The following is a 24,451-nucleotide window of genomic DNA, read 5'->3' on the forward strand; positions in this document are numbered from 1 at the left end:
AATGATCAGAGTATGTCTATGAAAGATGCCATGATAGGCAAGTTCTTTGATATAAAGCTTTGAAAATGTATATTTCATTACTTTGGCACACATGGTATAACTTCCCAACATAGGCAAGAATCACTTTATTTATAGAAGCAGAAGCCTCTTTCCTTGATGTTGATCACATGCTACAGTTTTCATGGGCAGATTATTTTTCATTCTTTTTCCCCTGGAAGTAAATTTAACCAACACTTTGGACGTGTCTTTTTTTATGGTAATCTTGTAAAATAGTAATTGTGCCTATGCACGGTAATTATATACCTTAAATCTTAGGAATAGCCTCCAGCCAAATCCTTAAGTTCAGAAGAACTTGATCTGTATTCTTCCTATAAGTTGTGACATTCTTGCACTTCTTGATTCACTAAGAAATAAGGCAGTGAAAATCAATTCAGGTAAGTGTGCGTAAGAGTTCAGCACACTGAAGGCAACTGTATTCTCTCTTTTTACTGGAAGAGTTCTCAAGTACAAAAAAAAATCTAAGAGATCTTCAGGTATAGGGAGGCCATATATAGCATTTGAGCTCTTTCCACATTACTTCCCATTCAGTAAATCCTCTTGTCCTTCTGCTTCTGTCATCCCTTTTTTCCCCCCTTCATTGAGTAAACATGGAACATGGATTAGGACATTCAAGAAGGTTTCTCATTGTTTCTCCACTCCCATTGATAGAAGGAAGTTTAGAAGCACTGATGCAGCGATGCAGAGAACGCTCCAATCCTATAAAATGCATGAAAGAATATGACCAATGGACGTGGACACACACAGCTAATTCCAACAGTCAGTATCCAGCTTTCTGCAAGGTAAAAGCATCGGCCTTGTATCTGCCCCATATCAACCAACCTAGATAGAATGAAACAACCTTGCAAAAGATAATAAATTGATACTTTTTTATGTTACTGATCTGATCCCATAATATTTTTCAGTTGAAGGGAAAATAGTCACAAAACTATTTTCAAAGAATAAATGTAATTAAAGTCTATATAATTCTACATGCCTAAATGGACGAATCAGTTTTGAAAGTTTCAGAATCACTTTGTGGAATGGAGACTTGCTGTTTATGACTATAAAAATCCCACTTAATAAAAACTAAGTAGAACCTCAGAATTAAAAATTCAACAAATATTTCAGCGATTATTCTGCTGAATATTGTTTTTAACACTCAAAGTAGTAATTTCCTTCAATTCTTTATAATTTGTTTGTATTTTCAAACTACTCTAAACCCCACATTTAAATCTCCATTCTCATTTCTAGAAAATAACAATAAATATACCTCCAAGATCATCTTCATTGTCAGATGATTTAAACAATGGTTTATTGGAGGTTTGACTACTAATTTATCACAAAATATAATAAACATCTAACCACTGTCCAGGATCCAATCTTCCTTAGGAATTATCATGCCATTTAATACTTACCACTTTTTGAATGTGCCTCTTCCAATGGACTATTTTCCAAACTGTTTCTAAGTTTAATAAGAATTTTATGTAGTTTAATACTTTTTAAAAATGCAGTTCTCAGCATCATGTATTTATGCTCCTTAATTAATATTCCAGATTTTTCCTCTCTTAAATCTTATACACAAAGACACTTTTAGTAATGCTGTACACTAAATCTTGGATAACTAATTACAACCAAAATGTTGGTGTTTTAATGTAGGATAACTAATATTTCGTATAGATTAAGATTAAAAATCCTCTGCAACTGGAGTTTTTTTTTCCAGTCCCCTTTAACCCAATAAAAGTTTTCATTCACTACCCCATTCTAGTTACATAAATATCCCTGCCATCTTCTATCCTGAAATTTTTATTATTAATAATTATTTATTCATTTGTTCATTTGTTTAGAGATATTGATGAATAATACAACTCTTATTATCCTTAGTCCATCAAATTCAGAGTACAGTCCTGCTGAAGCAATGCATATACATCTACTCTTGTGATAATGGAAACAGGAATATTTAATTAGAGAAGTAGGAAATATAGAAAGTCCAAGTAATGATTATTTAAAAATCGGTTACTACACATCTATTCTTGTGGAAATGGGAACAAAAATATTTAATTAGAGAAATACAAAATATAGGAAGTGAAAGTAATCAGTTTACTTTAAAAATCAGTTACTATTATCTGAATCCATGTATTTGCCATACATTCTGGGAAACCAATTATTATTCCACAATGCACAATATAGACTTTTTGTATTTAAGGACACCTGAATGTTTTCTTTTTTATTACGATATTCTATTTTACTGTAGAATATTGAAAAGGGCCTTCCTCTTGAGAAGGTTTCCTGATTCAAGATTGATAAGCATTAAACCCTTCTGATTATATAATATTGAATAAACATACAGTAAATATTTGTCCTGATTTTTTTCTGTATGGTCAGAATGTATGGAATATGTTCGTGCTTACACTAATATATAGTTGTATGTCAGTAATACTTATGTATGATCATTACAACACAGTTTGGTATTTTTACTAAGAATTCAATAGCGCTAACTCTGTTTACAGGCAATGCAAGGCCATGGTAGTATTAAGTAGATCAACAAGGAAGTACTGTTACACGAAACTAAATTTCTATTACTAGGAAAAGACAATCCAAAATTTAATTTCACTTTATTTTTTATTTATTTATGCACATTAGGAATTATGACTTTTAAAAAATTCTAGCCAATTGCTCTACAAATTAAAAAAACCTTGAAGTTTGATATTGATTTATCAGTTGAAACCACAACTCCTAAATTATATGTAAAGAGAAAGGAGCATTGCTTTCTTTTTATTTATTTAATGTTACATAATGCCAGCAAATGTGTAAAGAGGATTAATATTACTACATATGTGTTCAGGATTGCTTCTCCTCTGATACTTCAAAATATAAAAAATATGTAAACATACAAAGTGTATATGTGTATATAAACAACAATATCAATTCTTTGCATCCCACAGCATTATTGGGTATTCAGATTCCGTGATCAAGTAGGATTTTTGGATTAACTAAAATAAATATCAATTAAAACTAATTTTCCTCTGTTGTATATCATGAAATTAATAATGTATATGCCCTGTGCAATTGCCATGTCAGCAGTCTTCATCAAGATGTGACTCCACTTAGCAAATCTTGACCCTGTTTTGGCATATTTAGAATCTAATTTTCTGTTATGAAACTAGTGAAATCTTCTCAACTCATCAAGTCTATTTGAAGAGACTTCCAAAAATACTGGATGTCCTTGTCATACTTAATTATGTTTACATTACCTTTATAGAACTTTCTTTATGTATATTCTCATAATTTATTTGTAAAATAATAATATGAAACAGTTTAGGGTTTTTTCTTTATTTTAGTTAGCTAGTTGTTTTGTTTAGAAAAGTCTTAAATCTCCTTTCAGGGCATTCTCTTCAGCCAAGACATTCTCCATTCTTTGATCATTTTTATTCTATTTGTAAACAGTTGTTTCATTTTGGATTTCTTCTTTTGGAAACTAGAATTTCTTGGGGAGACTTTTACAGCCAGAGTGTTTTGCACTGCATTCCTTGGAATAATATTCTATAAAAAATACTCATCTCTGTAGACTTGATTCAAAGAATCCATTGTATTGATTCAATCTTTTAAAATGGGGCGGTGTTTTGCCTATGATCTCTTTCAGTAGTTGGGTCTACTTAAATGCAAGATTATTGAGGCTGAGAAAGATTTGAATTTTGAAGCGATCAAAAATATAGCCCTTAGCAAGACTTTTATTCATACAATCAACATCATTTGATATTAAGTTATATAATTAGATTGGAATGGAAGAAGAAATGTCATGGTAATAGAAACTGCAATAAACATAAAGAAGCTCAATTCTGTTTTATAGCCTTTCCTTTTATTAATAAAGCTTGTCTCCAAATCTTTCATGTAGTTAGTCTTCCACGTTTCATTGCTGTCTTTCAAAATAATTTTATATATTATTTATTATTGAAAGGCAGTGTAGTGGGGTTCAATGCTAGTCAGCTGAGAAATAGCCAGGCAACTTGTAAAAACCTATAAAGTCTAACTGCTTTAATATTGAGTTTTCTTACCAATACTCTGATGGGGACAGAATCAAATACATGATTGTAAAATTACCTGTTCAAGAGATAAGCAATCAGATACCCTCCAGATGAGTTTGGACTTTAACTAGTATTAATATTTTGTCTCATTACATAGCCAGCATTAGAAATTACTATGTATAATTCACAGCCTATATCTACAACTTTGATTCCCACAATTTGATATTAAATTATAGATCTTATGTGGCTCCTAAACTATAAAGCAAAAACATGAATGAATGTTTCAATTCATAATTCCTTTTTTCTGAAGAAGAAACTTGGGCATCCAATTTTACCATACTGAAATATTGCTATATTATTACATGTAGTCTCCAAACTTGGAATAAATTGGGATATTTTAATTTCTTTGTATTTTGAAATCTGAGTCTTTTGTCTGATTTGTTTGCTTGCTTTTGTTAACAAATTGCAGAGAATATGTGGAATTTAAAGTAGTCCATTCAGATCATCTTTCATTGCTTATAAAGATTTAAGGGGAAATGTTTTTTTAATTCATCTTCGTATTAAAATCTTCCTAATTTGGGGTATTGTTGAAAATGTCTAGCTTGGGCTTAAAGATCAAGGAAAAAGGTTTTTAAAAGTCACAGTTGCCTTTGGGAATCTATACCATCTGATTTAGAGGTTATATTGAAAAACTATTTATATAGAAAGATTTTTGCTCTTAATATATAGACACAATTTTATGAAGTGTATGTACTTCCATGTAGACAGTTATATCTTTTAACAGCAGTAAAATGGTCCTTAATATATCTGATTGATAGGGACATTGCAGAAAAAAATCAGGAACTATAGAAAATGAAGCATTTTTGAATTATACCCATTTTCTTTTAAATTTCTTCTGATTCGGAAGACGTGTTGTATAGTAGTAGGAACACATAAAGTAGGTAAAATATCAGAATTCTAATATAAGTTGCTTGCAAATCAGATTGAACTTCTGTAAATAGGCATAAAGTCCTTTTTGCTATAAAGATGTCTCTTTTTTAATAATGAGTATTAAGAGTTTAGGAGAGTTTATTAATAGAACTGCCTTTCTTCAAATATACATATACATATATGTATCAGAATAAAAATGAATTAAGTTTATTGTATGGCAATCAGCATAATGAGAACTTAACCTTACACTCAATCTCATTTTTAGTGGTTTAAACCACTTTCTTTTCTTCAACTTCAGTAAGGAAACATGAATTCCAGCATGATTGTTCAGATACTAGAACTTACAGCTATAATGTTTACGCTCAATATTTTTTGAGTTCATAAGATGCTTGTGTGCAAATAGTGTTGATAATGAATTAAACGTGAAATAATTTTATTACTCTTTAGAGTTTTAAACATTTCTTCTCTGCTCTTTAATATCACTTGATAGCTTTTGCTTTCCTTCCTACTCACACTCTTTTTAGGAGTTGATTCCACTCATTCTGTGTACAGCTTGCCTCCATCCTGAACCTAAAGAAAGAGATCAACTCCTACACATACTGTTCAACTTGATCAAAAGGCCAGATGATGAGCAAAGGTGTGTGCTTTATATTATCAGGAGGCTTTCTCTTTCTGACTTTTTTTTTTAAGTTGGGGATTACTTATTTACTGCAGATATTCCCTCAATAAGTTTCTAGTCTGATTTAAACATTATACCTGTATAAATTGCCAAAGGTAACATAAGCATTTTTTAGCAATGTTCTAAATGGCAACATAATTTTCAGTATATAGAACAACAGTTTTAAAAAACTTGTGTCTATATAAATTTTTAATAATCTTTACTCCCTTGATATAATGAGCAACTAGGACTGAGTAATAGGAGAGGCATGGTGGCCTAGTAGTGAAGACACTCGCCTCCCACTCAGAAATAAATGAGCCCTAGTTTTGGGATGAAGTGCACACCTAAAAATCAAGCTAGGACAGGGGTGAAGCTTACCATAGCAACAAGTCTTCCCATGGATCGACACTTGCCTCGCTAGCCCACTTCTTCTGCAGCTGAGAATGGAGCTCGGGCCTGCATTTCGCAGTCAGAGGCCTTTCCGGAAGGCCTGTGAAGCTGAGAACCAAGCTAAGGATTGAATCTGTAGCTCAGTTCTAGGCTGCACAGGCCTTCCGGAAAGGCCTCTGACTGCGAAATACAGGCCTGAGCTCCATTCTCAGTTGCAGAATAAAGCTGCTCCTTCGGCCGCAGAAGACGTGGGTCGACTGGGCAGGCCTGTTGGTACCGTCGCCGTGTGGTGAGTGGAAAAGACACATGCCCCCGAAAATAAGATCTGGTGCCTCTTTTGGAAGCAAAAAAAAAAAAAAGACCAGGTCTTATTTTCGGGAAAACACCGTAGCAGCAGATACTTCTCTCTCAGAGCACAAAGAGAAGATATCTGCTGTGAACTTCATGTAGGCATCAGGAAGGGCATCCAGCCAGTAAACATTCAGCTCCATTTAGTCATCCCAACTCTACCCAGAATTAACAATTACAGGATTGTAAAAAGAAAAAAAAAGGACTGAAGAATAGGTGCATATTATTTCCAATGGATTATTGACTGAATTATTTTGATAGCTGAGAGGTAATTCTACAAGTAGCTATCCCTGATTATAAAAACAAAAAACCAAACTGCTGCATTTTATCTGATCAACCATCTAACACTGCCTAATGACAAAATTACCCTTATGTTTGTCCACTTTGAAAAGTATTTCATTTCATAATATATTCATTGAGTTATAAAAACAAACATGTTTGCCCTGTTCAGTATAAACAGGCCACCTTTCACTCAGTTCTCCTGAAATCTAATCAGTTTATTTCAAAATAGTTTAATTTATTTTTAAAACCCTTTTTGATTTCTTCAAATTAACTTTCTTGTATAAACCACTTGAGTATATATTTTAAAAAATGTTTAGGTATCTTCCATCTATTTTGCCTTATTTTAAGCTACTGTTTTTATATTCATAACTTATTTCAAATTTTAAATAGTTCATAGTATAATATTACTGAACAGTCATAAATCTACCACAGATTGGTTTGAAATAAATACTATATATCCATTCCCTGTTCAGAAAACATATAGGAAATAGGTTAATGATCGATCCTCAAACTTTGAATATACTCCTTGATATAGCCTTGGTCAGGGGTAGGCAACCTTGGCTCTTTTATGACTCATGGTCTTCAACTCCCAGAATTCCTGAGTCAGCTATGCTGAGGGGAAAGGAAGAGTTTCCAAGCTGAGCCATGCTGACTCAGGAATTCTGGGAGTTGAAGTGCATGAGTCATAAAAGAGCCGAGGTTGCCTACCCCTGGCCTTGGTAGTAACAGAACAAAAAAAAAGTCATTGTCAAGTTCTAATCATCAGGCTGTGTCTCATGAGACTGTCCTTAGGAAAATATTTTAAAAATCAAATTATCTGAGAAGTTGTCTTGGCTTTGCAGCACAGACTTAGAGCAATCTGCAGATTCTTCAAGCAGAATTTAATTTTTGAAGGGAGATGATGCAGTGCTAATTGAGGAACTGACATCTTTATAAAGCTTAGAAGACTATTTCTACCCCTCTATTGAATGGTAGGTAGCGGGTTGTTATGTTTCTTAACAGCATTTTTAAAATTAAATATAGTGTGAGGCTCCTAGAGATTCAGTTTCATAGAAAAGTAAATGTTCAGCGATATGTTGCCAATTTTATCACATTTATAGGCTAAATTTGATATATGGGAGATATTAACTAAATATTTTTTAGATTCAAGCAAATCATCAGTACAGTATAGACCAAATCCTCTGACTTTATAACAGGCTAAACGGTTTTGAGCATTTTAAAGTTTTTACATATATTAATAAAAGAGCTACTTTTTTCTTTTCCTCTTTCCTTTTTTAAAGTATAGTTTTAATTTTGCATAATTAAAATAATCTTGACTTTATTCTGTATAGTATATATTCACATCGTGGATCATTTTGTCTACAGCATTTTTCTTACAGTATGAATATATTCACTTATGAAAAACAGTGACTGCATTTATTATGCTTTCCACAATACGAACAGCAGTTTTATACTGGTAGTCCTCATTTAGCTATCACATTGGGGCCAGTAACTCAATTATTAAGCAAAAAGATCCCTAAATGGAATCATGACTGTATTTATGATATTACTTCAGCTTTGCTTTCCAGGCCTGAGAAGCTTATAATTGCAAAGACTGCCATAAGATTACTTTTTCATCATCATAGTAACTGAATAGTTGCTAAACGAGACAATCCCTAAACAAGGACTACCTGTAAAGTCAATTCCATTGTATACAAAAGCAAGATAAAAGTGTGCATTTCCCACAGAAATAAAGACAAATATACTTTTTAAAAGAGCTTGTCTTTGAAAGTTATTTGTGTTATCAATTGTTGACTGGCTGTGAGTAAAAGAGCATCTGGTTCAAATTATCTTAATTATTCCTTCAGATGGTGCATTTGCTGTTTGCTCAATGTTTGCAGGTTACACTAGCATGTTTGTCATTGTAGGCTTGTTTCTGTTTTTTTACCAGGCAAATGATTTTGACTGGGTGTGTGGCATTTGCACAGCACGTTGGACCTACACGTGTAGAAGCTGAACTCTTGCCACAGTGTTGGGAGCAGGTATAATTTCTGTTTTGCATGTCATTCACTATGAGATCATATTTTTCCAGCCATAGTAATATGATCAGCAGCATTTATTAAATCACATATGGTGGTATATAAATCTGCCAGAATGAATTCCAGGCTAACAAAACTCAAGAAGAATTTGAATCAGAATCTGAATAGTTCATATCTCAAGTCAAATGTCAGTGGCATAGCTTTTCTGTGGAAACCAAAGAAATTTTATGTCCAGACTATAAGTAGAAGATAATTGCAGAGTCTTGAAATGCAACTTATTATTGTTCACTTTTTATATGGGATTTATAACAAATAATATTGTAAGCAAAAAAAGGAATAAATATTAACAAATATTAACAAAAAAATATTGTCTCCCACAGATCAATCACAAATATCCAGAAAGGCGGCTATTAGTAGCAGAGTCCTGTGGAGCCTTGGCACCATATCTTCCTGTAAGTGTTCTATATGCAGTTATTATTATTATCGATCATCGCATTATTATTATGGATATTATTATTATTATGTATTACTTTCGCAAATTGAATAGACAATTGTCAAGAAATTAAAGCTTGCTGGCCTTCTAACCAAAATGCCAGGGAGACTCTGATGTTGCAAATTCTGAAGGTCATGTACTAGGCATTGTCATCTTATTCTCAACTTATTGTTAGGGGCAAGGAAAGACAACATGGTCTATTATAAAAACTAAGTAATCTACGGTGTTCTTGTTCCCAATCCCACTATTCATTTTTATACCGTCCCCAAATTACATTGCCAAAACTGGAAGGAATTCAGAAAGTTTGGGGTACTGGCCAATTATCAATTATATTTTGTTAGCAGTTGCATTTTTTTTATATATTTTGCCAAGAGTTCATGGCCATGTAAGGTTCATTTTCTTTTATTTAAAATTTTTTAAATGTTTCATTTTCAAAAAAAGGTTTTAAAAACATCTAACATATTTTTTAAAATCATGCTTTACTTTTAAAGTACCCTTTCCTAAAATCAAATCTAAAATGTAACACAAACCAAGATATAAGCAGTTTTGGGGAGCTGCAAAAACCAACAAAAAGCAAATCTTAAAAAAAGTAAAACTAAGTAAAGAGTATTGAATCAGAGGGTTCCTTTTTTAAAAAAAATATATTTTATTAATTTTTTACAATAACAATCTTTAGTGCTTTGTGAACAGTGTGTTGTCTGGGTTCATATATTTAAAACAATGATAATTAATTTCTACAGTTAATCAATGTTGGTAATATATTTCTTGATCTTCTCTTCTTCCTGTAATAATCTCCTTTTGTCTACATTAAACAAATATAATTTTTAATATTTTCAGTACAAACCAAGTTGAATATAAATATTTTTTAGTATTTATGCATATAATAACATCAACATATAGCATGTTTTTAATCAGCTTATTTCCATTGTATTTATAAAAATCATCTTATTAAATCATTATATGTCCTGTTTTCAAGATTCTTATTGAAGCTTAGTTTCCCCTCAGTATTCAAACCAATCTTATCAGTCATAATTTTCTCAAAATTCATTACCTTTAGATATCCAAACTTTTCATTTAAATAGACCGAGTCAGAGGGTTCCTTAAGTGGCATGTTTTTATTCCATCAACTATCTGAAACAACATATGATAAATTTAATAATCGTCCTCTTGAAGTCTTTCAAAAATCAAATGGATTATTTTGGTCAAATCATTCATCAGATTATATTCATTTGCCATTTCTCTGTAGCGAATTCTTTGATTAAAAGCTAATAGAAATATATTGCTACTGATTTGCTTTTGCAGTTTTGAATTATGTAGCACTGGCTAATACTAAATTACTATTTATTTTCAGAAAGAAATTCGTAGTTCATTGGTTCTTTCCATGCTACAGCAGATGCTAATGGAAGATAAAGCAGATTTGGTACGAGAAGCTGTAATCAAAAGTCTTGGTATCATCATGGGATACATTGATGATCCAGACAAATACCAGCAGGTATTGTGCCTGATTATATGTATATGAGCAAAAGCATATGAAATACATTCTTTACAGGGATCCAGGATAAAGTATTCAGCACAATTACTGAATAACCTTGATTACTTAAATTATTCAATCATCCTGTATCTAGAATACTTGTGCAATTTTTATATGAATGATGTTACTCATTTTTTTACTCTTAGTCTTATAAATCATATTTACTCTGAAATTTTGCAAATTTAAAACAAGTATTTAGTTTTTCTTGTTTTGCTTTTTTTCCTGAGGTCTTTAACAGAATTACCTTTTTAATGTTTAATCACAGTTTAACATAAAATGCTAAATCAAAACATTTCCTATGAACTCCTTTTCTGTTTTGCTGTATCAGAGAATCCAATTGTGATTGTGAAAATGCAGAGTGATCAGATTTCTTATTCCTGTTTTTTATTTATTCCTGCTGTTTTTCTATTTGGAAAGGCCATAGCATGGAGTTGCAAAATCGCAATAGAATTACAAACTAAGCCTCCTAAAATGTACATAAAATTCTGCTGGTATATAGATATGTTATATATTTAAACTAAATAAAATTCCTACATGTGTTTTTCCTTGTATTGCCAGGGATTTGAACTGCTACTCTCAGCTTTGGGTGATCCCTCAGAACGAGTAGTTAGTGCAACTCATCAAGTATTTTTACCAGCTTATGCTGCTTGGACTACAGAATTAGGAAATTTACAGTTGCATCTTATACCTACATTGCTTAGTAAAATTGAAAAACTACTCAAGGTAAATATATAAAAAGTCAGATATTTTTTTATCATTTGTGAAAAATAAGAAGTTTTAATATAAACCAAGTAGCTTTGGTGCCTTTTACTTCAAGGGACAGATGTTTTGATATATTTGTTTGTGGATAGGACCATCATCCGTCTTTCTTATTATTCTGCTAAACATTTTTCTTAAGACATTAGAGTTGCCTATTTAAGTTTGTACCATAATTTCTGATGTATGTAAAAATAGTGGAAATATAAATACAGGTAATCCTCAACTTATGAACACAATTGAGCCCAACATTTCTGTTACTAAGCAGGATAGTTGTTAAGTGAGTTTTGTTCCATTTCACAATCTTTCTTGCCATAGTGTTTAGTGAATCACTGCAGTTGTTAAACTAGTAACATGATTGTTAAGTGAATCTGGCTTCTTCATTGACTTTGCTTGTCATAAGGTTGCAAAAGGGGATCACATGACCCCAGGACACTGCAACTGTCATAAATATATATCGTTGCCAGGCATCCACATTTTGATTGCATAACCCTGGGGATGTTGCAATATTCATAAGTGAAAAAACGGTCAGAAGTCACTTTCACACACTTCCAACAGCTGTCCATGAAGGAAATTCAGGAAAATCTGTTATTCTTTAAGATTCTGTCCTTGTGGCAAGGGAGCAATTGAAAACTACTGCTGTTTTCATGTTGGAAGCACTGAGGCACTTCCGGGATAAAAGGATTCGACGGTGACATTAGTGTTGCCCAGGGGACGCCCGGTTTCAGGTTCCTTTCATGATCCTGTTAATGTGCCAAAGTGGTACCTATCTATCTACTTGTGATTACTTGCTTTAGAACTGCTAGTCGGCAGGAGCTGAAGTGAATTGACAGGCGCTCACTCCGTCATGCAGTAGCACTTGGGTCTCAAACGCATGCTTGCTGATTATCAACCCAGCATCCTAAACCACATGACCCACCGGACTCCGCAGCACTCGGATATCAAACGCGAACTTGCCTGATTGTCAACCAAGCGTCCTAACAATGTGGCAGTTGAAAATGTGGTCCTTATATTGTTGTACTGCCCATTTGTAATAATACACAGCTATATTTTATATTTCCCCTAGTGACTAAATTTCCAGGTCATTCAGTTTATTTTTTGTACAGTTGTTAGCAAATCAATATGGCTGAGTCTATTTGAATGTAGTCAAAGTTTCTTGTACTGTTTGTAAAACCTATTTCGGTTTTACAAACAATACAATCATATTGATTAGTTTATTTTTATCTTCTTTTATTTTGTTACTTTTCATTTTTACCTTTAAGTGAAGTTTTCGTAATTAATCATAATGAAAGTCTGACTGATCCACTGACTATATATATATATATACTTTTTAGGAAATGCTCTTGAGTGGCTATGTAGTAAAAAAAAGGCAAGTTTTAACTTAGATTTCTGGAATATGTTTCAGGAGAGTGAACATGGACTAGATGAACATAAACTCCACATGTATCTTTCCGCTTTACAATCCTTGATACCTTCTCTTTTTGCACTGGTGTTGCAAGATGCCCCATTTACAAACAAAGCTAAGCTTCAGGGAGAAGTCCCACATATAGAAGGTACCTGCTTCAGTATTTTCTGCAAAGCTTTATTTAGAAATAAGATATCATAGAAATGCTGGTGTAGTTGTTGGAGTTGTTCAACCATTTTTCTCTCTGTTTAGTTTAGAAATTCTAATGCTTGTTTGGAAAATAATAATATACAATATATATTTGTGTGTGTGTGTGTGTGTGTGTACACTGTGTATATATATATGTATGTAATTATCAATTTAACTAAAAAGCTTGGGATTTTTTAAAAAAAAAATTCTTACACAATCCTGATGATCTTTGGGGGGGGGGGCTGGTGCAAAAACCATGCAGTGATCCAGTTGTTTTCTTAATATTATAAAAAAAACAATAGTCCTCTTGATTTAGCAACAGGTGATTTCAGTTAGTAATTTAAAACCCTCTAGATTATCATTATGTGTGAATGCAGTTGGTTCCTTTCAGATATATTTTTACTAATACTAAATTGATAAAGTTCTCAGTCATTTTGTTTTTCAATCATAAAGTTTCCAAAAGGATTTTATATCTGTATTGTCCTCTAGATATTATTGAACTCAAGCCCCATCACTCCTAATCAGTAATACTGGTAGTGGAAAATAAGAGTTTTAGTTTTAGTTAAACAATATTTAAAAGCTATATGTTGAAGGTTATCTTTAAAGAGTCTGACCATAGATATAAGATGGACAGATGGTCCTTACTTAACAGCAATTCATTTAGTGACCATTCAAAGTTACAAAGGCGTCAAATGAGTGATACTTACAACCAGTTCCAAAATTCCAGCCATCCCAACAACCCTATAGTCATATGATTATGATCAGGGTGCTTGGCAACTGATTCACATTTATGATGGTTGCAGCATTCCACAGTCACATAATCAGTATTTGCAAATTTCCTTGCCTGCTTCCCACAGGCAAAGTCTAAATTAAATTTAGATATACTTTCTGAAATTCAATACTAAAATCACAGGTTCCTAGGAAACAACAATATTAATGTATACCTTTAATTCAAGGGACAGGGAGCTATGTATTTCTCAAGATGTTATTATTTATGTCTCATCATACCTCAGTACCTCAGCATCAGTCATGCTGGCTAGAACTGATAAAATTCAGAATACCTGGAGAAATACAGATAATCCATCCTTCTTTATTAATGCTTTTTGGGACCCAAATTGAATAAAAATTGTTGATTAAAAGTTAATCACACCCATTATTTCTCTTCCTGATTCTTACTGGATCAACCGAAGATAAATATTTGGGTTGTTTGCTTTCAGTAACAAGGTTCCCAAGACCTGTATCACCTCTACAGGACGTGGCTACCATAATCGGAAGTCGTGAACAACTCGCTGTATTGTTGCAGCTTTATGATTACCAATTAGAACATGAGGGTACCACAGGATGGGATACCTTACTATGGGTTGTCAATCAACTGTGAGTTCTCCTTGTTTTGTTCCATTTGATAATTTTGTTTTTAAATAATATTTTAATGTCTACCTTTGAAATTTATGCTATAATCTGTTTCAACATTTTTCAGATGAATACAGGTAGTATGCAAAACTTCTACATACTTAAACATCTTAATTCAAAACCATTACTTTTAGATTGAGATGAGGTATCCAAGATTGCTAAACATTTTTCAATACTGTTCTGGCCATTGAATGTTGCCATGAATGCTGCAAACTAAATTTTAAATTGATGTTTAAAGCTCTAGATGTTTCCAGAATGGCCAGAACACTTAGAATACTCATACTCAATTTCAAACTTAACTGTTCTGAACTCAGAATATTTAAATTTTAAAATATTTAAGTTAAAAATATTAAAATAAATAAAATTTAAAATACTGTGCAGAAAATATTCGGCACAGTCCTATTTAGTATTGATTATGGTTGACTCCTGATGACATCGCAAGCACTGCCATGTAATGTTATCAGGAACTATAGATAGTGCTTGCTTAACAACCAGCCACTTAGCAAAAATTCAAAGTTATGACAGACTCCCTAAAAGATATTTATAGCCCAGTTCTTGAGTTCCAATGGCATCTAACATTACCCCGCAAGTCATATGACCGCATTTCAGGTTTTCGGCAACTGGTTCATCTTTACAGCTGGTTACAGCATTCTATAGTCACATGATTGCAATTTATAATGTTTTTGCTGGTTACCATAGAAACGAATGGATTTGTTTAACACCTGTGGCATTCACTTTACAACCACAGCATTCACTGAATCGGATTGGTCATGTAAATAAAAATAAAATAATTTATTTGGGCCTGAACATCAAGAAATCAGCTTACATTCATTTTAATCTTGATTTTTCAGGTTGCCTCAACTTATTGAAATTGTTGGTAAAATCAATGTAGCTTCAACAGCATGTGTTCATGAATTCTCAAGGTTTTTCTGGCGACTTTGCCGAACATTTGGAAAGATTTTCACCAATACAAAGGTATAATGAAATATAACAATTCTCTATATAGATAGTGGAATGATAACATGGAATTATAGATTTAGAAAAGACATCTAGTTTTCTTCTTCTCAGACATTTTTTCTATTAAAAGGATACTGCATCTTATCGTGATTTTGCTTAATGTTTCCTTATCTATTCTTGTAATTATGGTTTTTCTGTTGTAGTATGTAGACCTTAAATGCTTTTATTTCACCAACATTAGAAAATGTGTCTGCCAACACATTTTTCCACTGTACCCTGCAATTATCCATTTAAACGCAAAGTAGTTACTTAAAATCCAATTGATGCAATCCTCCAGAAAGATTAGATTACGTTCATTGGAATGCACGCTAAGACATCAGTATTCTATCTACTAACAACCTTGGTGAAAGAGGCTCACATATCTTCAACCATTCAGATAAAGATAGGGAATTCTTATCCAGATCTTTGAGGAAAGGTAGAATAATTTCTCCCTTGCAAGGATAGCTTTTCAAAAACTATGCTTGCCAAATATTTCAGTGGATGGTACTAGAATAGCAGTACCAACTGAACAAATGTTCTTAAAACTTTCTGAATGTAAAAAAAACCCTCCTTTCTGAATGTGATTACTTATAATTTCATATGTTACTGTAAACTCTTCACTTTTAAAAACAATAATCAGTAACAAAATATTTTTCTGTTCTCCTGTTGCTAGTTTTGAATCAGGTTGCAGAGAAAACTTTCTCTATAAACAAAGTTGGAGACACAATATTTTGGAGATAAAATTCCATTAGAAGAAAATATGTGTAGCTTAGGTTGAACTGTGGAGACCTTGAAGCTACCTGACCTTCATGTTTGCTTGCAGATGTTTCATTCCTCAATTTATGTTCCTTTTGCTAATTTTGAATCAGGTTGCAGAGAAAAATGTTCCTCCATAAACAAAGTTGGAGACATAATATTTTGGAGATAAAATTCCATTAGAAGAAAATATATGTAACTCAGGTTGAATTGTGGAGCCTTTGAGGCTCTCTGACCCTGATGTTTGCTTGCAAATGTTTCATTCCTTGGTAATGTCATCAGTGTAGTAGCTTGCCCTGACAGTGTTGGTAAGTATATGTTTTTATCCTAGGTAGTTCCTGGTCAGGGTATTATGTTCTGCTTCATTGTTTGATATTAATACTTGCTTATCTCAATGTTGGCTGCTGGAAAGGATGTATTTTGGTCTTTTTATTGTCTCTTTTGTATGGTGTGTAAATATGGTTAATTTCTATGTGTCTAATGATGGCTGATTTACCAAAACCTGGAGGGCAAGCTACTGTATATAAACAGGGAGCAAATGCCACACTTACTTGCATTGAAGATGTTACCTAGTTGGGAAATGAAACATCTGCTAGCAAACAATCAAGCTCAAAGAACAGCAAAGGACTCCACAGAAACAAATCTTTCTATGCAATGTAACATAACCAAAGCCACACCTAGGTGATTAAAAACAAGTAAAGAAGTCCTCCAAGACCTTCTCCTATATCAGTTGCACTGTGACCTCAGTGAAGATTCAGTCCAACTTCTTTCTTGTATACAACAAGGAACTCTTCCTGTGTAGAGTTCTATGCATGAAGGCTTTCCAGGCAATCCAAAAAGCTGTATCTCATGGAAGCTTAGTTATGCAACTCTATACTCAAAGACTTCCTGCAATCAGTTTTTGGCTAACGTTACAGCATGATGTATAAAATGGAGAGGCTGGCGATTCTGTTAACATAGTGGTTTCTGTACATTTGTTTGTATCACCTGAATGTCAAAAAAAAAATTCTTTCCCTTTTAAAGAAAATGGTGACAGTGGTTGCATTTTTTAAAACCTTAAATTTATTAATAGTGCTGTTACTTACAAAGTAGTTTTTCCATGTTTTTCCAATATCTTACATGTTCATACCAGCCATTGACTTCCAAGATTTCAATAACAGTGGCTCAGGTAAAATAGCAAATGATTTTGAAAAAACATTTCCAAATGAATAACCATTCATTTCTGAGTCAAAAAATTGAAAAGGCAAATATAAAATAAAAGTGTTCCATTTTTCTAGTCCTTTTTCTTCCAGTTTCCTTAAATTAAAGCTTAATTAACGTATGAGGGAAATATAGGTACAAATATTTTAAAGGATTCCTAAAGCATCGTTATTTAATATTCAATGATCATATTATTCCTTAAAACTTCGAAGAAGTTAAAGTGGCTTTATTTCTGGTCCATCTTTTAGGTAAAACCACAGTTCCAAGAAATTTTACGGCTCTCTGAGGAGAATATTGGTAGGTATATTTTTTTCTATAAACTTGTCCTTAAATGGTTAATTGGAAAAAAAATCAAGATCATCACTTTTATAAATAAGATTTTGAAACACAATTCAACTTATTTTTAAAAAAAATAAAATAAAGGATAACCAAATGCCTGAATGAACTTTGAAAAAAGTTTTTGTTTTAATATATAAAAAAAGAAAAAAGTAACAAATACATTAAAACATGCTACATATAGGAAACATTTAAGCCTAATTTCTAAACCCTTAACTTTATGGGTTGAGGTCATATGATCAGTCATTTCATTGCTTTGATAAAGAGCTATTTCATCAACAAGAAGGAAAAGTACAGCTATGATCTAGAACAGTAAATATGGGGTCATGATGTTTTTCAACCATTAAAGAATAATCTTTTTGTGCTGTCTCTCCCAAAAGATAAGGTACAGGTCTAAGAAATAAAAAATAAATATTTGTATAGTGATGCATTTCATGTTTTTATGTGTAATTCTGAAGTACATCTTGAAACTATATTTAATATTATAACACCTTATTAACAGTTTAGTTGGATATTATAAAATGGAGCAATATAGGGATAACCCCATATCTTGTGAATAAATGTGCCTTAACCTATTCCAAAGTAATGAAGTTGGCAGTCAACACTTTTTATACACTCATTGAAGTTTCCAGTAAGCATGAAAAAAATTTTTCTTGAATTATTTCATTTGAAGATTATAAGGTAACTACATAAACATCTTAGATGTTTCTTTAATTAACTATAGCTGCCTTTCTCAAAAAGTGACTATTGATTTCTTAATATATTACAGACTTTAACTAATATGCTACTTAGCAATACTTCTTAATTGCTTATTTAAAGTTAATATAAACTTGGCATTGACCAAGACTTTCCAGAGCCAATAGTAATTTGGAAGTTTAAACATTCCTCATGCATCTGGTCTGAGCTACAAAATCAAGAGGTATTTTAATTGTATATACCACAGTTTTACATCAGATACTAATAATTTTAAAAAATTTTATGCCACCTAATTTTTAATGAGTGAATGAATAAAATACAGAATATTTATAAATCTGTATCTGCGGAACTGTTTCTTGTGCAAAAAGCTAGATGACAAAAATACAGTTATTATTATTATACCACTTTATCTAACTGAAAGAATAAGCATTGCAACTTTTTTTCTCACAGCACTTTTGATCAGTTTTTTTCTCTCTATTTTGGTCCTACTTACTGTAGTTCTGTAGCAATGGAAACTGCATCAGTAGACGGGCTGCCCCTTATTTGACTGGGCAATTTTAACAATATTATTTTATAAATGTGTATCAACCTGAGCACCAAAACTAACTTCTAGACTTTTATTTATTAATTTCAGATGCTGCAGCAGGGAATGGCGTACTAACAAAAGCCACAGTTCCTATTTACGCAACAGGTGTACTTACATGTTATATCCAGGTAAAAGCTGTTCAATTATGAATTTGAAAAGACAATAATTATCTTTACTTAAAACTCCTAAATAAAATTTAAGTAAGTCTAGGAATACTTAACGCTTTTCCTTAGATCCTAAACTATATCACTTTCAAAAATGTATAGAAAGAGATTTCACCTTCCTTCTATGGCTATCTCTAAATAAATTTTTGCCTCCATTTTTTTTAATGACTTCATTAATCTTGCACACTACATCTCACCACATCAAAAAGATCAACTCTGATTGTCAGCAGATTTTGAGGGGGGGGGGAAGGGTGGATGCAGATGACTGGAATAGAAAATAGAAAACTTGTTATTTTCCGATAGGGACTTAATTCCTTTAAAAAATATGATACAATGTTATTAGCACAAAAATCCTTTCCCCTTCTGTTTCGGGGATGGGGGGAGACACCTTGAAAAATTATATTTAACTTTTTATCTTGAAAAGTTAGATTTCACCAGTATTTGCTATACTCCAATAAAGTATCACTATTTTCAGTATTATAAAATGAATGTATTAATATTTTCAGTATTCTTTTTAGTAAAAGGAACAGGATTAGGTCAAGCCATTAGTTCTACAAACATACAGTAATCCCTGTTTGTTTAATTGTGAACTTTGGCATTTGATATAAGCTGCAGGAAGGGCTCAATCTTTATTACATATTTTCATTTTAACAGAGGAGAGGCCAAATCAATATACAGATTCAAAACTTAACTTTAAATATCAAGGTTGGCTGGAATTCCAAATATAGCAAGAGAATCCAAGTCAAAATGAAGCATTCAGTATAGTATTACAGAAATATGCCTTGAGAATATGGAAAGAATAGTAGATGCATAATTATTGTTATTCACAGCATGTAGTAGTTGCTAGTTTGCAAGCATCCTATATATTTTTGCTTTATGAGTTTTTATATACAGCTGATTTCACACTTTAAGGATATAATCAGTGATGGGATTGAAATACCTGAACCACCAGTTATCATTGGATGCAGGCCTGGGCCTCCGAGGCCTAGAATGGACTTCCGAAAGTGGCATCCATGCACTTCTTCCAAACGGGTGCGAACCGGCTGAATCCCACCACTGGATATAACGACTGCGATTTATATTAATTTGCTGATTATTCAGTAAAAATAACGATATCATTGGTCGTGGTTCTCTGACTAATGATTTGGTATTGCACGACGGAATAGACATCCTAAAAAATATATAGCCCATTATAGAACAAAATGCTGAGAGCAGGCAATCTCCTGATCAAAGGGCATGGTTGACATGTGGCTCCCAAAATATTACTAGGCTTCCTTTTGTTAAAAACTTAATGTGGTCCAGGAAATTTTAATTTATGTTGTTACATTTCTGCTTTCAGGAAGAAGACCGCAAGCTGTTAGTAGGATTTTTAGAGGATGTCATGACTATGCTTTCATTATCTCATGCGCCCCTTGATAGCCTGAAAGCATCGTTTGTGGAATTAGGGTAAAGTATATTATTGAAACTGGTATAAAGGAGCTATTGTTTACATACAGCTTCAGATATAAGAATTTAATCTCAGAGATTTTGGAATTCTGTTCCTAAACATTTGCATTAGTAAATGAAGCAATAATGTATGTGTCTTCAGGACAGGAATGCTGTTAATGTTTTGTGACATTTTTTCAGCAAAAAAATGATGGAGCATCTTACATACAGTAGCAATAGTCTCAGATTACCTTAGTTGTAATTAATTGGAGGAAAAAGTTATGTTAGCTTCAAAATAATAATAAACTAATTTGATAAGTAATACAAATGTATATATTAATTTTAAAAGATACTGAAAATATAGTTGGAAAATTGATCAATTTCAGATCAACCAGCTCATATCTGAACTCTTCTTATTCATGCAGTGCATGCAGTGTAAATGGTAACATTCAGGATAGTCAAATGTTTGCTCTAAAGAGCTCCTACTCTAAAAATACACTTTTGGGGATAAATATGGTTGAATGTGTGAATAAAATGTAACTGGAGGCATTTTGCTTTTGTTTAGACTGATTCAGGTTAGCTAAGGGCTTCACTTAGGAAAAAAAATGGAGAAAATGTTTGAAGAGAGAAGGAAAGTGCAAAATAAGTGGAGTTGTTGGAAAGCAAATTATTTATAGCTCAAACCTGATTGTTTTGGGTTCTCAGTGCAAACCCAGCATACCATGAATTGCTGCTAACTGTATTATGGTACGGAGTTGTCCATACTTCAGCACTTGTTCGTTGTACAGCTGCCAGAATGTTTGAGGTAAGTGTTTATTGGACATATTTTAGATATTACTAATTCTAATCCCTCCAGAAATACCGGTTGCCCTTCCCTGTGCCTATCACCATTTAATTCCTCTTTTCTCAAAGACCCTAGATGTGAGACAGAAGGGAAGCCTCACAGTCAAGAGGATATGGTGTGGGGTTTCAGAATACATCTATTTTTATAAGGAGTACTAGTCATGTTAAAAATGCTTTCAAAGGGAAAGTATTTGGGAATAGGGGAAAATGGTAATTTGTCTGATCTGATATTAGATTTTAAAAGTACATTTTAATATTATATTCTGTTTTAAAATATTTTGAAGTTGTTGTGCACTGTGTGATGGAGCAGGATGTTAATCTATAGTTTGAAATGTATTTTTCATCATTCGTTTCTGTTTTTTTAAAGCATTGCTCTGTTACATGTGTGTGTGAAACATTTCAGGGGAACAGGCCAAATTAGACTTTTATTTCTGACCTGAATTGGTGCATTGCTTGCTTAAAAACTTCTGTTAGCTCTGAGAAATCATTTCAGTGCTGAATTCAGTGTTCAAACCAGCCATCAGTTGTAAGTACCTAGTGAATTGGACAGTATCTCTGAAAATGTACAATTGCTTCCGGTGATAATAATCTGAAATTGCTTGAACTGTGATTAAAAATGAATATTAAGTAAGGAAAAAAACAGCATGCTTTTCTTGTTTTGCTTGATAATGCTAGTACATAGAACTGAAAGAAATAAAAAAAATCATGTAGGTTTCCTAATCTAACCATGCAACAAACTGTACAAGCTGTAAAATGGAGATATTTGTTTTCAGCTTTGTATCAGACTATTCCACTTGTTTTAAGTTACTCCTCAAATTTTACCAATTTCACTTTAGTAGTACCTTGAAACTTCTAGTGGGAAGATAAGCCATGCCTTTAATGAATAGATTTGACAGTGGTTTGGAACATTTTTGTGTCCTAAAATAAATCATTTGACCATCTTGCCATTTTCTGCTACATGCACAAAGATACTGGTCTAATTCCAAGTCTTCATAACAGTGCAATTCAAGATAAGAAATTAAATAGAAATGTTAGTAATATATTACTTGCACATAAGTGGCTTCTAAACACCATTTAGATCTAAAAAATATTGCAGGTGACAAAGCATATAAGGTTAAAAACAGGGTTTTATTTTGTTTTGTCACATATTTGTTTTCTCATAATAAGATGACTCATTTGAGAGCATTGAGAACTCAATTTTTGAATTGTACTTATGTTTTCAAATACACCCAGAGGCTAGTCTGCATTATTATTTTGTGAGTTTCTTTACCTAAGCTTTTTTTTTTTAAATGACAATTGTCAAATGGAGAAAATGGCTAAATGAGATGTGCCCAATAAATTTTTCTAGTTTACTTTTTTTAAATTGTGGGATAAATGCTATTTCATATGAAAGATGTATTTCCTTTTTATAATTCAGCCAGAATAGCAACAATATGCATTTATAATTAACTCTAATATGATTATATAAAGGTTTAATTGGGTAATGAAGAAATTCAAGTATTTGATGTTGGTCTAAACTAACATGCTACTTTTTACCTAGTTTCCCCTTTTGCTTTGTATGTATGTGTGTGCTTGAGTGTGCATGCATTAATATTAAATTGAACATAATCTTGAGTACTCTATGTTGATCCAGATTTGATCCTGGTTTGAACACTGTCCATGCACAGTAAGGACATCAACTTGAATCTCTGTTGTAGTACATAAGTTAAAACCATGGGTGGGCATTTGATTCTGTACTACCTATTACTTGCTGAGTGTTTGAAGTTTTACATAGATTGCAGGACTATGTAGCTCGTTATCTGGTATAGCCAGACATTTATAATGTCATGCAAGAGTACAGATTCAAATTCTATTAATGTGAATTAATTATACTTTTAGTCACTGAATATCCTGAAATTGTACTCTTGCTTTTTTAATCAAAATACATTAACGATGTACACAAATACTATAGTATAAAAGCAAGAACTATGCAAGACTGAAGTCAACCCACCCCTGGTTTATAACAAGATAAGTAATCATTGTGGCTTTCTATCAAAAAAATCCTACTGTTACATCTTGAAATCAAAATATGTTCTAAAAAGAGAATCCAGGTTCTCATTCTCTGATATGGAAGTCTTCTTATTATCTCAAGCTTCTTTTTAAAGTTCTTTTTATCCTAGGTATATATTTGCTAAGTAATTAAAAGCCATGGTTAGGGTTAAAAACTTATTTAAAAAAAAGCTGATGGAATAGAAATTATGTCAGAATCGTACATTGTTTGGATCTCCAGTAAAGCGTTTCCCAACCTGCTGTCCTTAACAATTATACCTTACAGAATCCTGCCAGTATAGACATCCTTAGTACAAAACACAGAGAATTAAAATCAAGGTTATGCTCTTTTTCAGAGCAGGATGGCTTGCTTCTGGGATTAAAATATTCCAACAAACATGAGTTTGCTGAGTCAGATTTTAAGGCTCAAATGCCAGCCCCAGACCAACTCTAATGGAATTTGTTGTCCTTTTGTATTTGTCCTTGTCAAATTATTATCTTTTAATAGTGTCAGTAAAGCCCAGTTTATGTTCACAAATCACAAAAACTCTTTTGGAGTTCTTAGTTATCTGTTCTTCATACGGAATCAGGTGTTGTTGTTGTTTTTTTCTTCAGTGAACATGACACATTCCTACCTTTCAGATTAACGTTTCTTTTGTAGAGCTATAACAAGGTAGCCCTAATGGAGCTTTATAAACTTTAAACGTTACTTTGACATTTAAACACTACCATTCAGAATACTGTCAGGATCTTTTGTTGTTTTGTTACCTAACAACTCTATAGTTTCTCTGCGCTGCCTGCTTGGGCCACTTTACGCTTTCATCATGTCTTCTGCATAGTTATATTAAAGGAGCACTTTAGCGTAGCGATACTTGCTTCTAATTTTGGTTTGCTTTTTGTGTTTCTCTTCCTCTTGGTTACGCTGTTCTTCCCATGATACTGTGCTCACT

General features: G+C 32.6%; 1 protein-coding gene across 8 annotated transcripts in view; it reads left to right on the forward strand.

Moving 5' to 3' along the window:
- Positions 1 to 24,451, forward strand: part of RELCH (RAB11 binding and LisH domain, coiled-coil and HEAT repeat containing) — a 60,246-nt gene that overhangs the window by 27,196 nt on the left and 8,599 nt on the right. For all 8 annotated transcript variants that reach the window (XR_005558273.1, XR_005558274.1, XM_039356226.1 and 5 more), the window contains 12 exons: positions 5,516 to 5,628; positions 8,600 to 8,690; positions 9,068 to 9,139; positions 10,532 to 10,672; positions 11,270 to 11,434; positions 12,873 to 13,020; positions 14,279 to 14,435; positions 15,323 to 15,446; positions 17,672 to 17,720; positions 19,090 to 19,169; positions 20,545 to 20,651; positions 21,336 to 21,435. Coding sequence is in view for 6 of the 8 variants with exons in the window: in XM_039356226.1 (XP_039212160.1) it covers positions 5,516 to 5,628; positions 8,600 to 8,690; positions 9,068 to 9,139; positions 10,532 to 10,672; positions 11,270 to 11,434; positions 12,873 to 13,020; positions 14,279 to 14,435; positions 15,323 to 15,446; positions 17,672 to 17,720; positions 19,090 to 19,169; positions 20,545 to 20,651; positions 21,336 to 21,435 (1,347 nt within the window). In the remaining 2 variants the exon portion in view is untranslated. The remainder of the gene's footprint in view (positions 1 to 5,515; positions 5,629 to 8,599; positions 8,691 to 9,067; positions 9,140 to 10,531; positions 10,673 to 11,269; positions 11,435 to 12,872; positions 13,021 to 14,278; positions 14,436 to 15,322; positions 15,447 to 17,671; positions 17,721 to 19,089; positions 19,170 to 20,544; positions 20,652 to 21,335; positions 21,436 to 24,451) is intronic.

This window comes from Crotalus tigris, unplaced genomic scaffold (assembly GCF_016545835.1).
Source record: "Crotalus tigris isolate CLP2741 ecotype Arizona unplaced genomic scaffold, ASM1654583v1 scf7180000018807.1825209, whole genome shotgun sequence".
NCBI classification, from domain to species: Eukaryota; Metazoa; Chordata; class Lepidosauria; order Squamata; family Viperidae; genus Crotalus; species Crotalus tigris.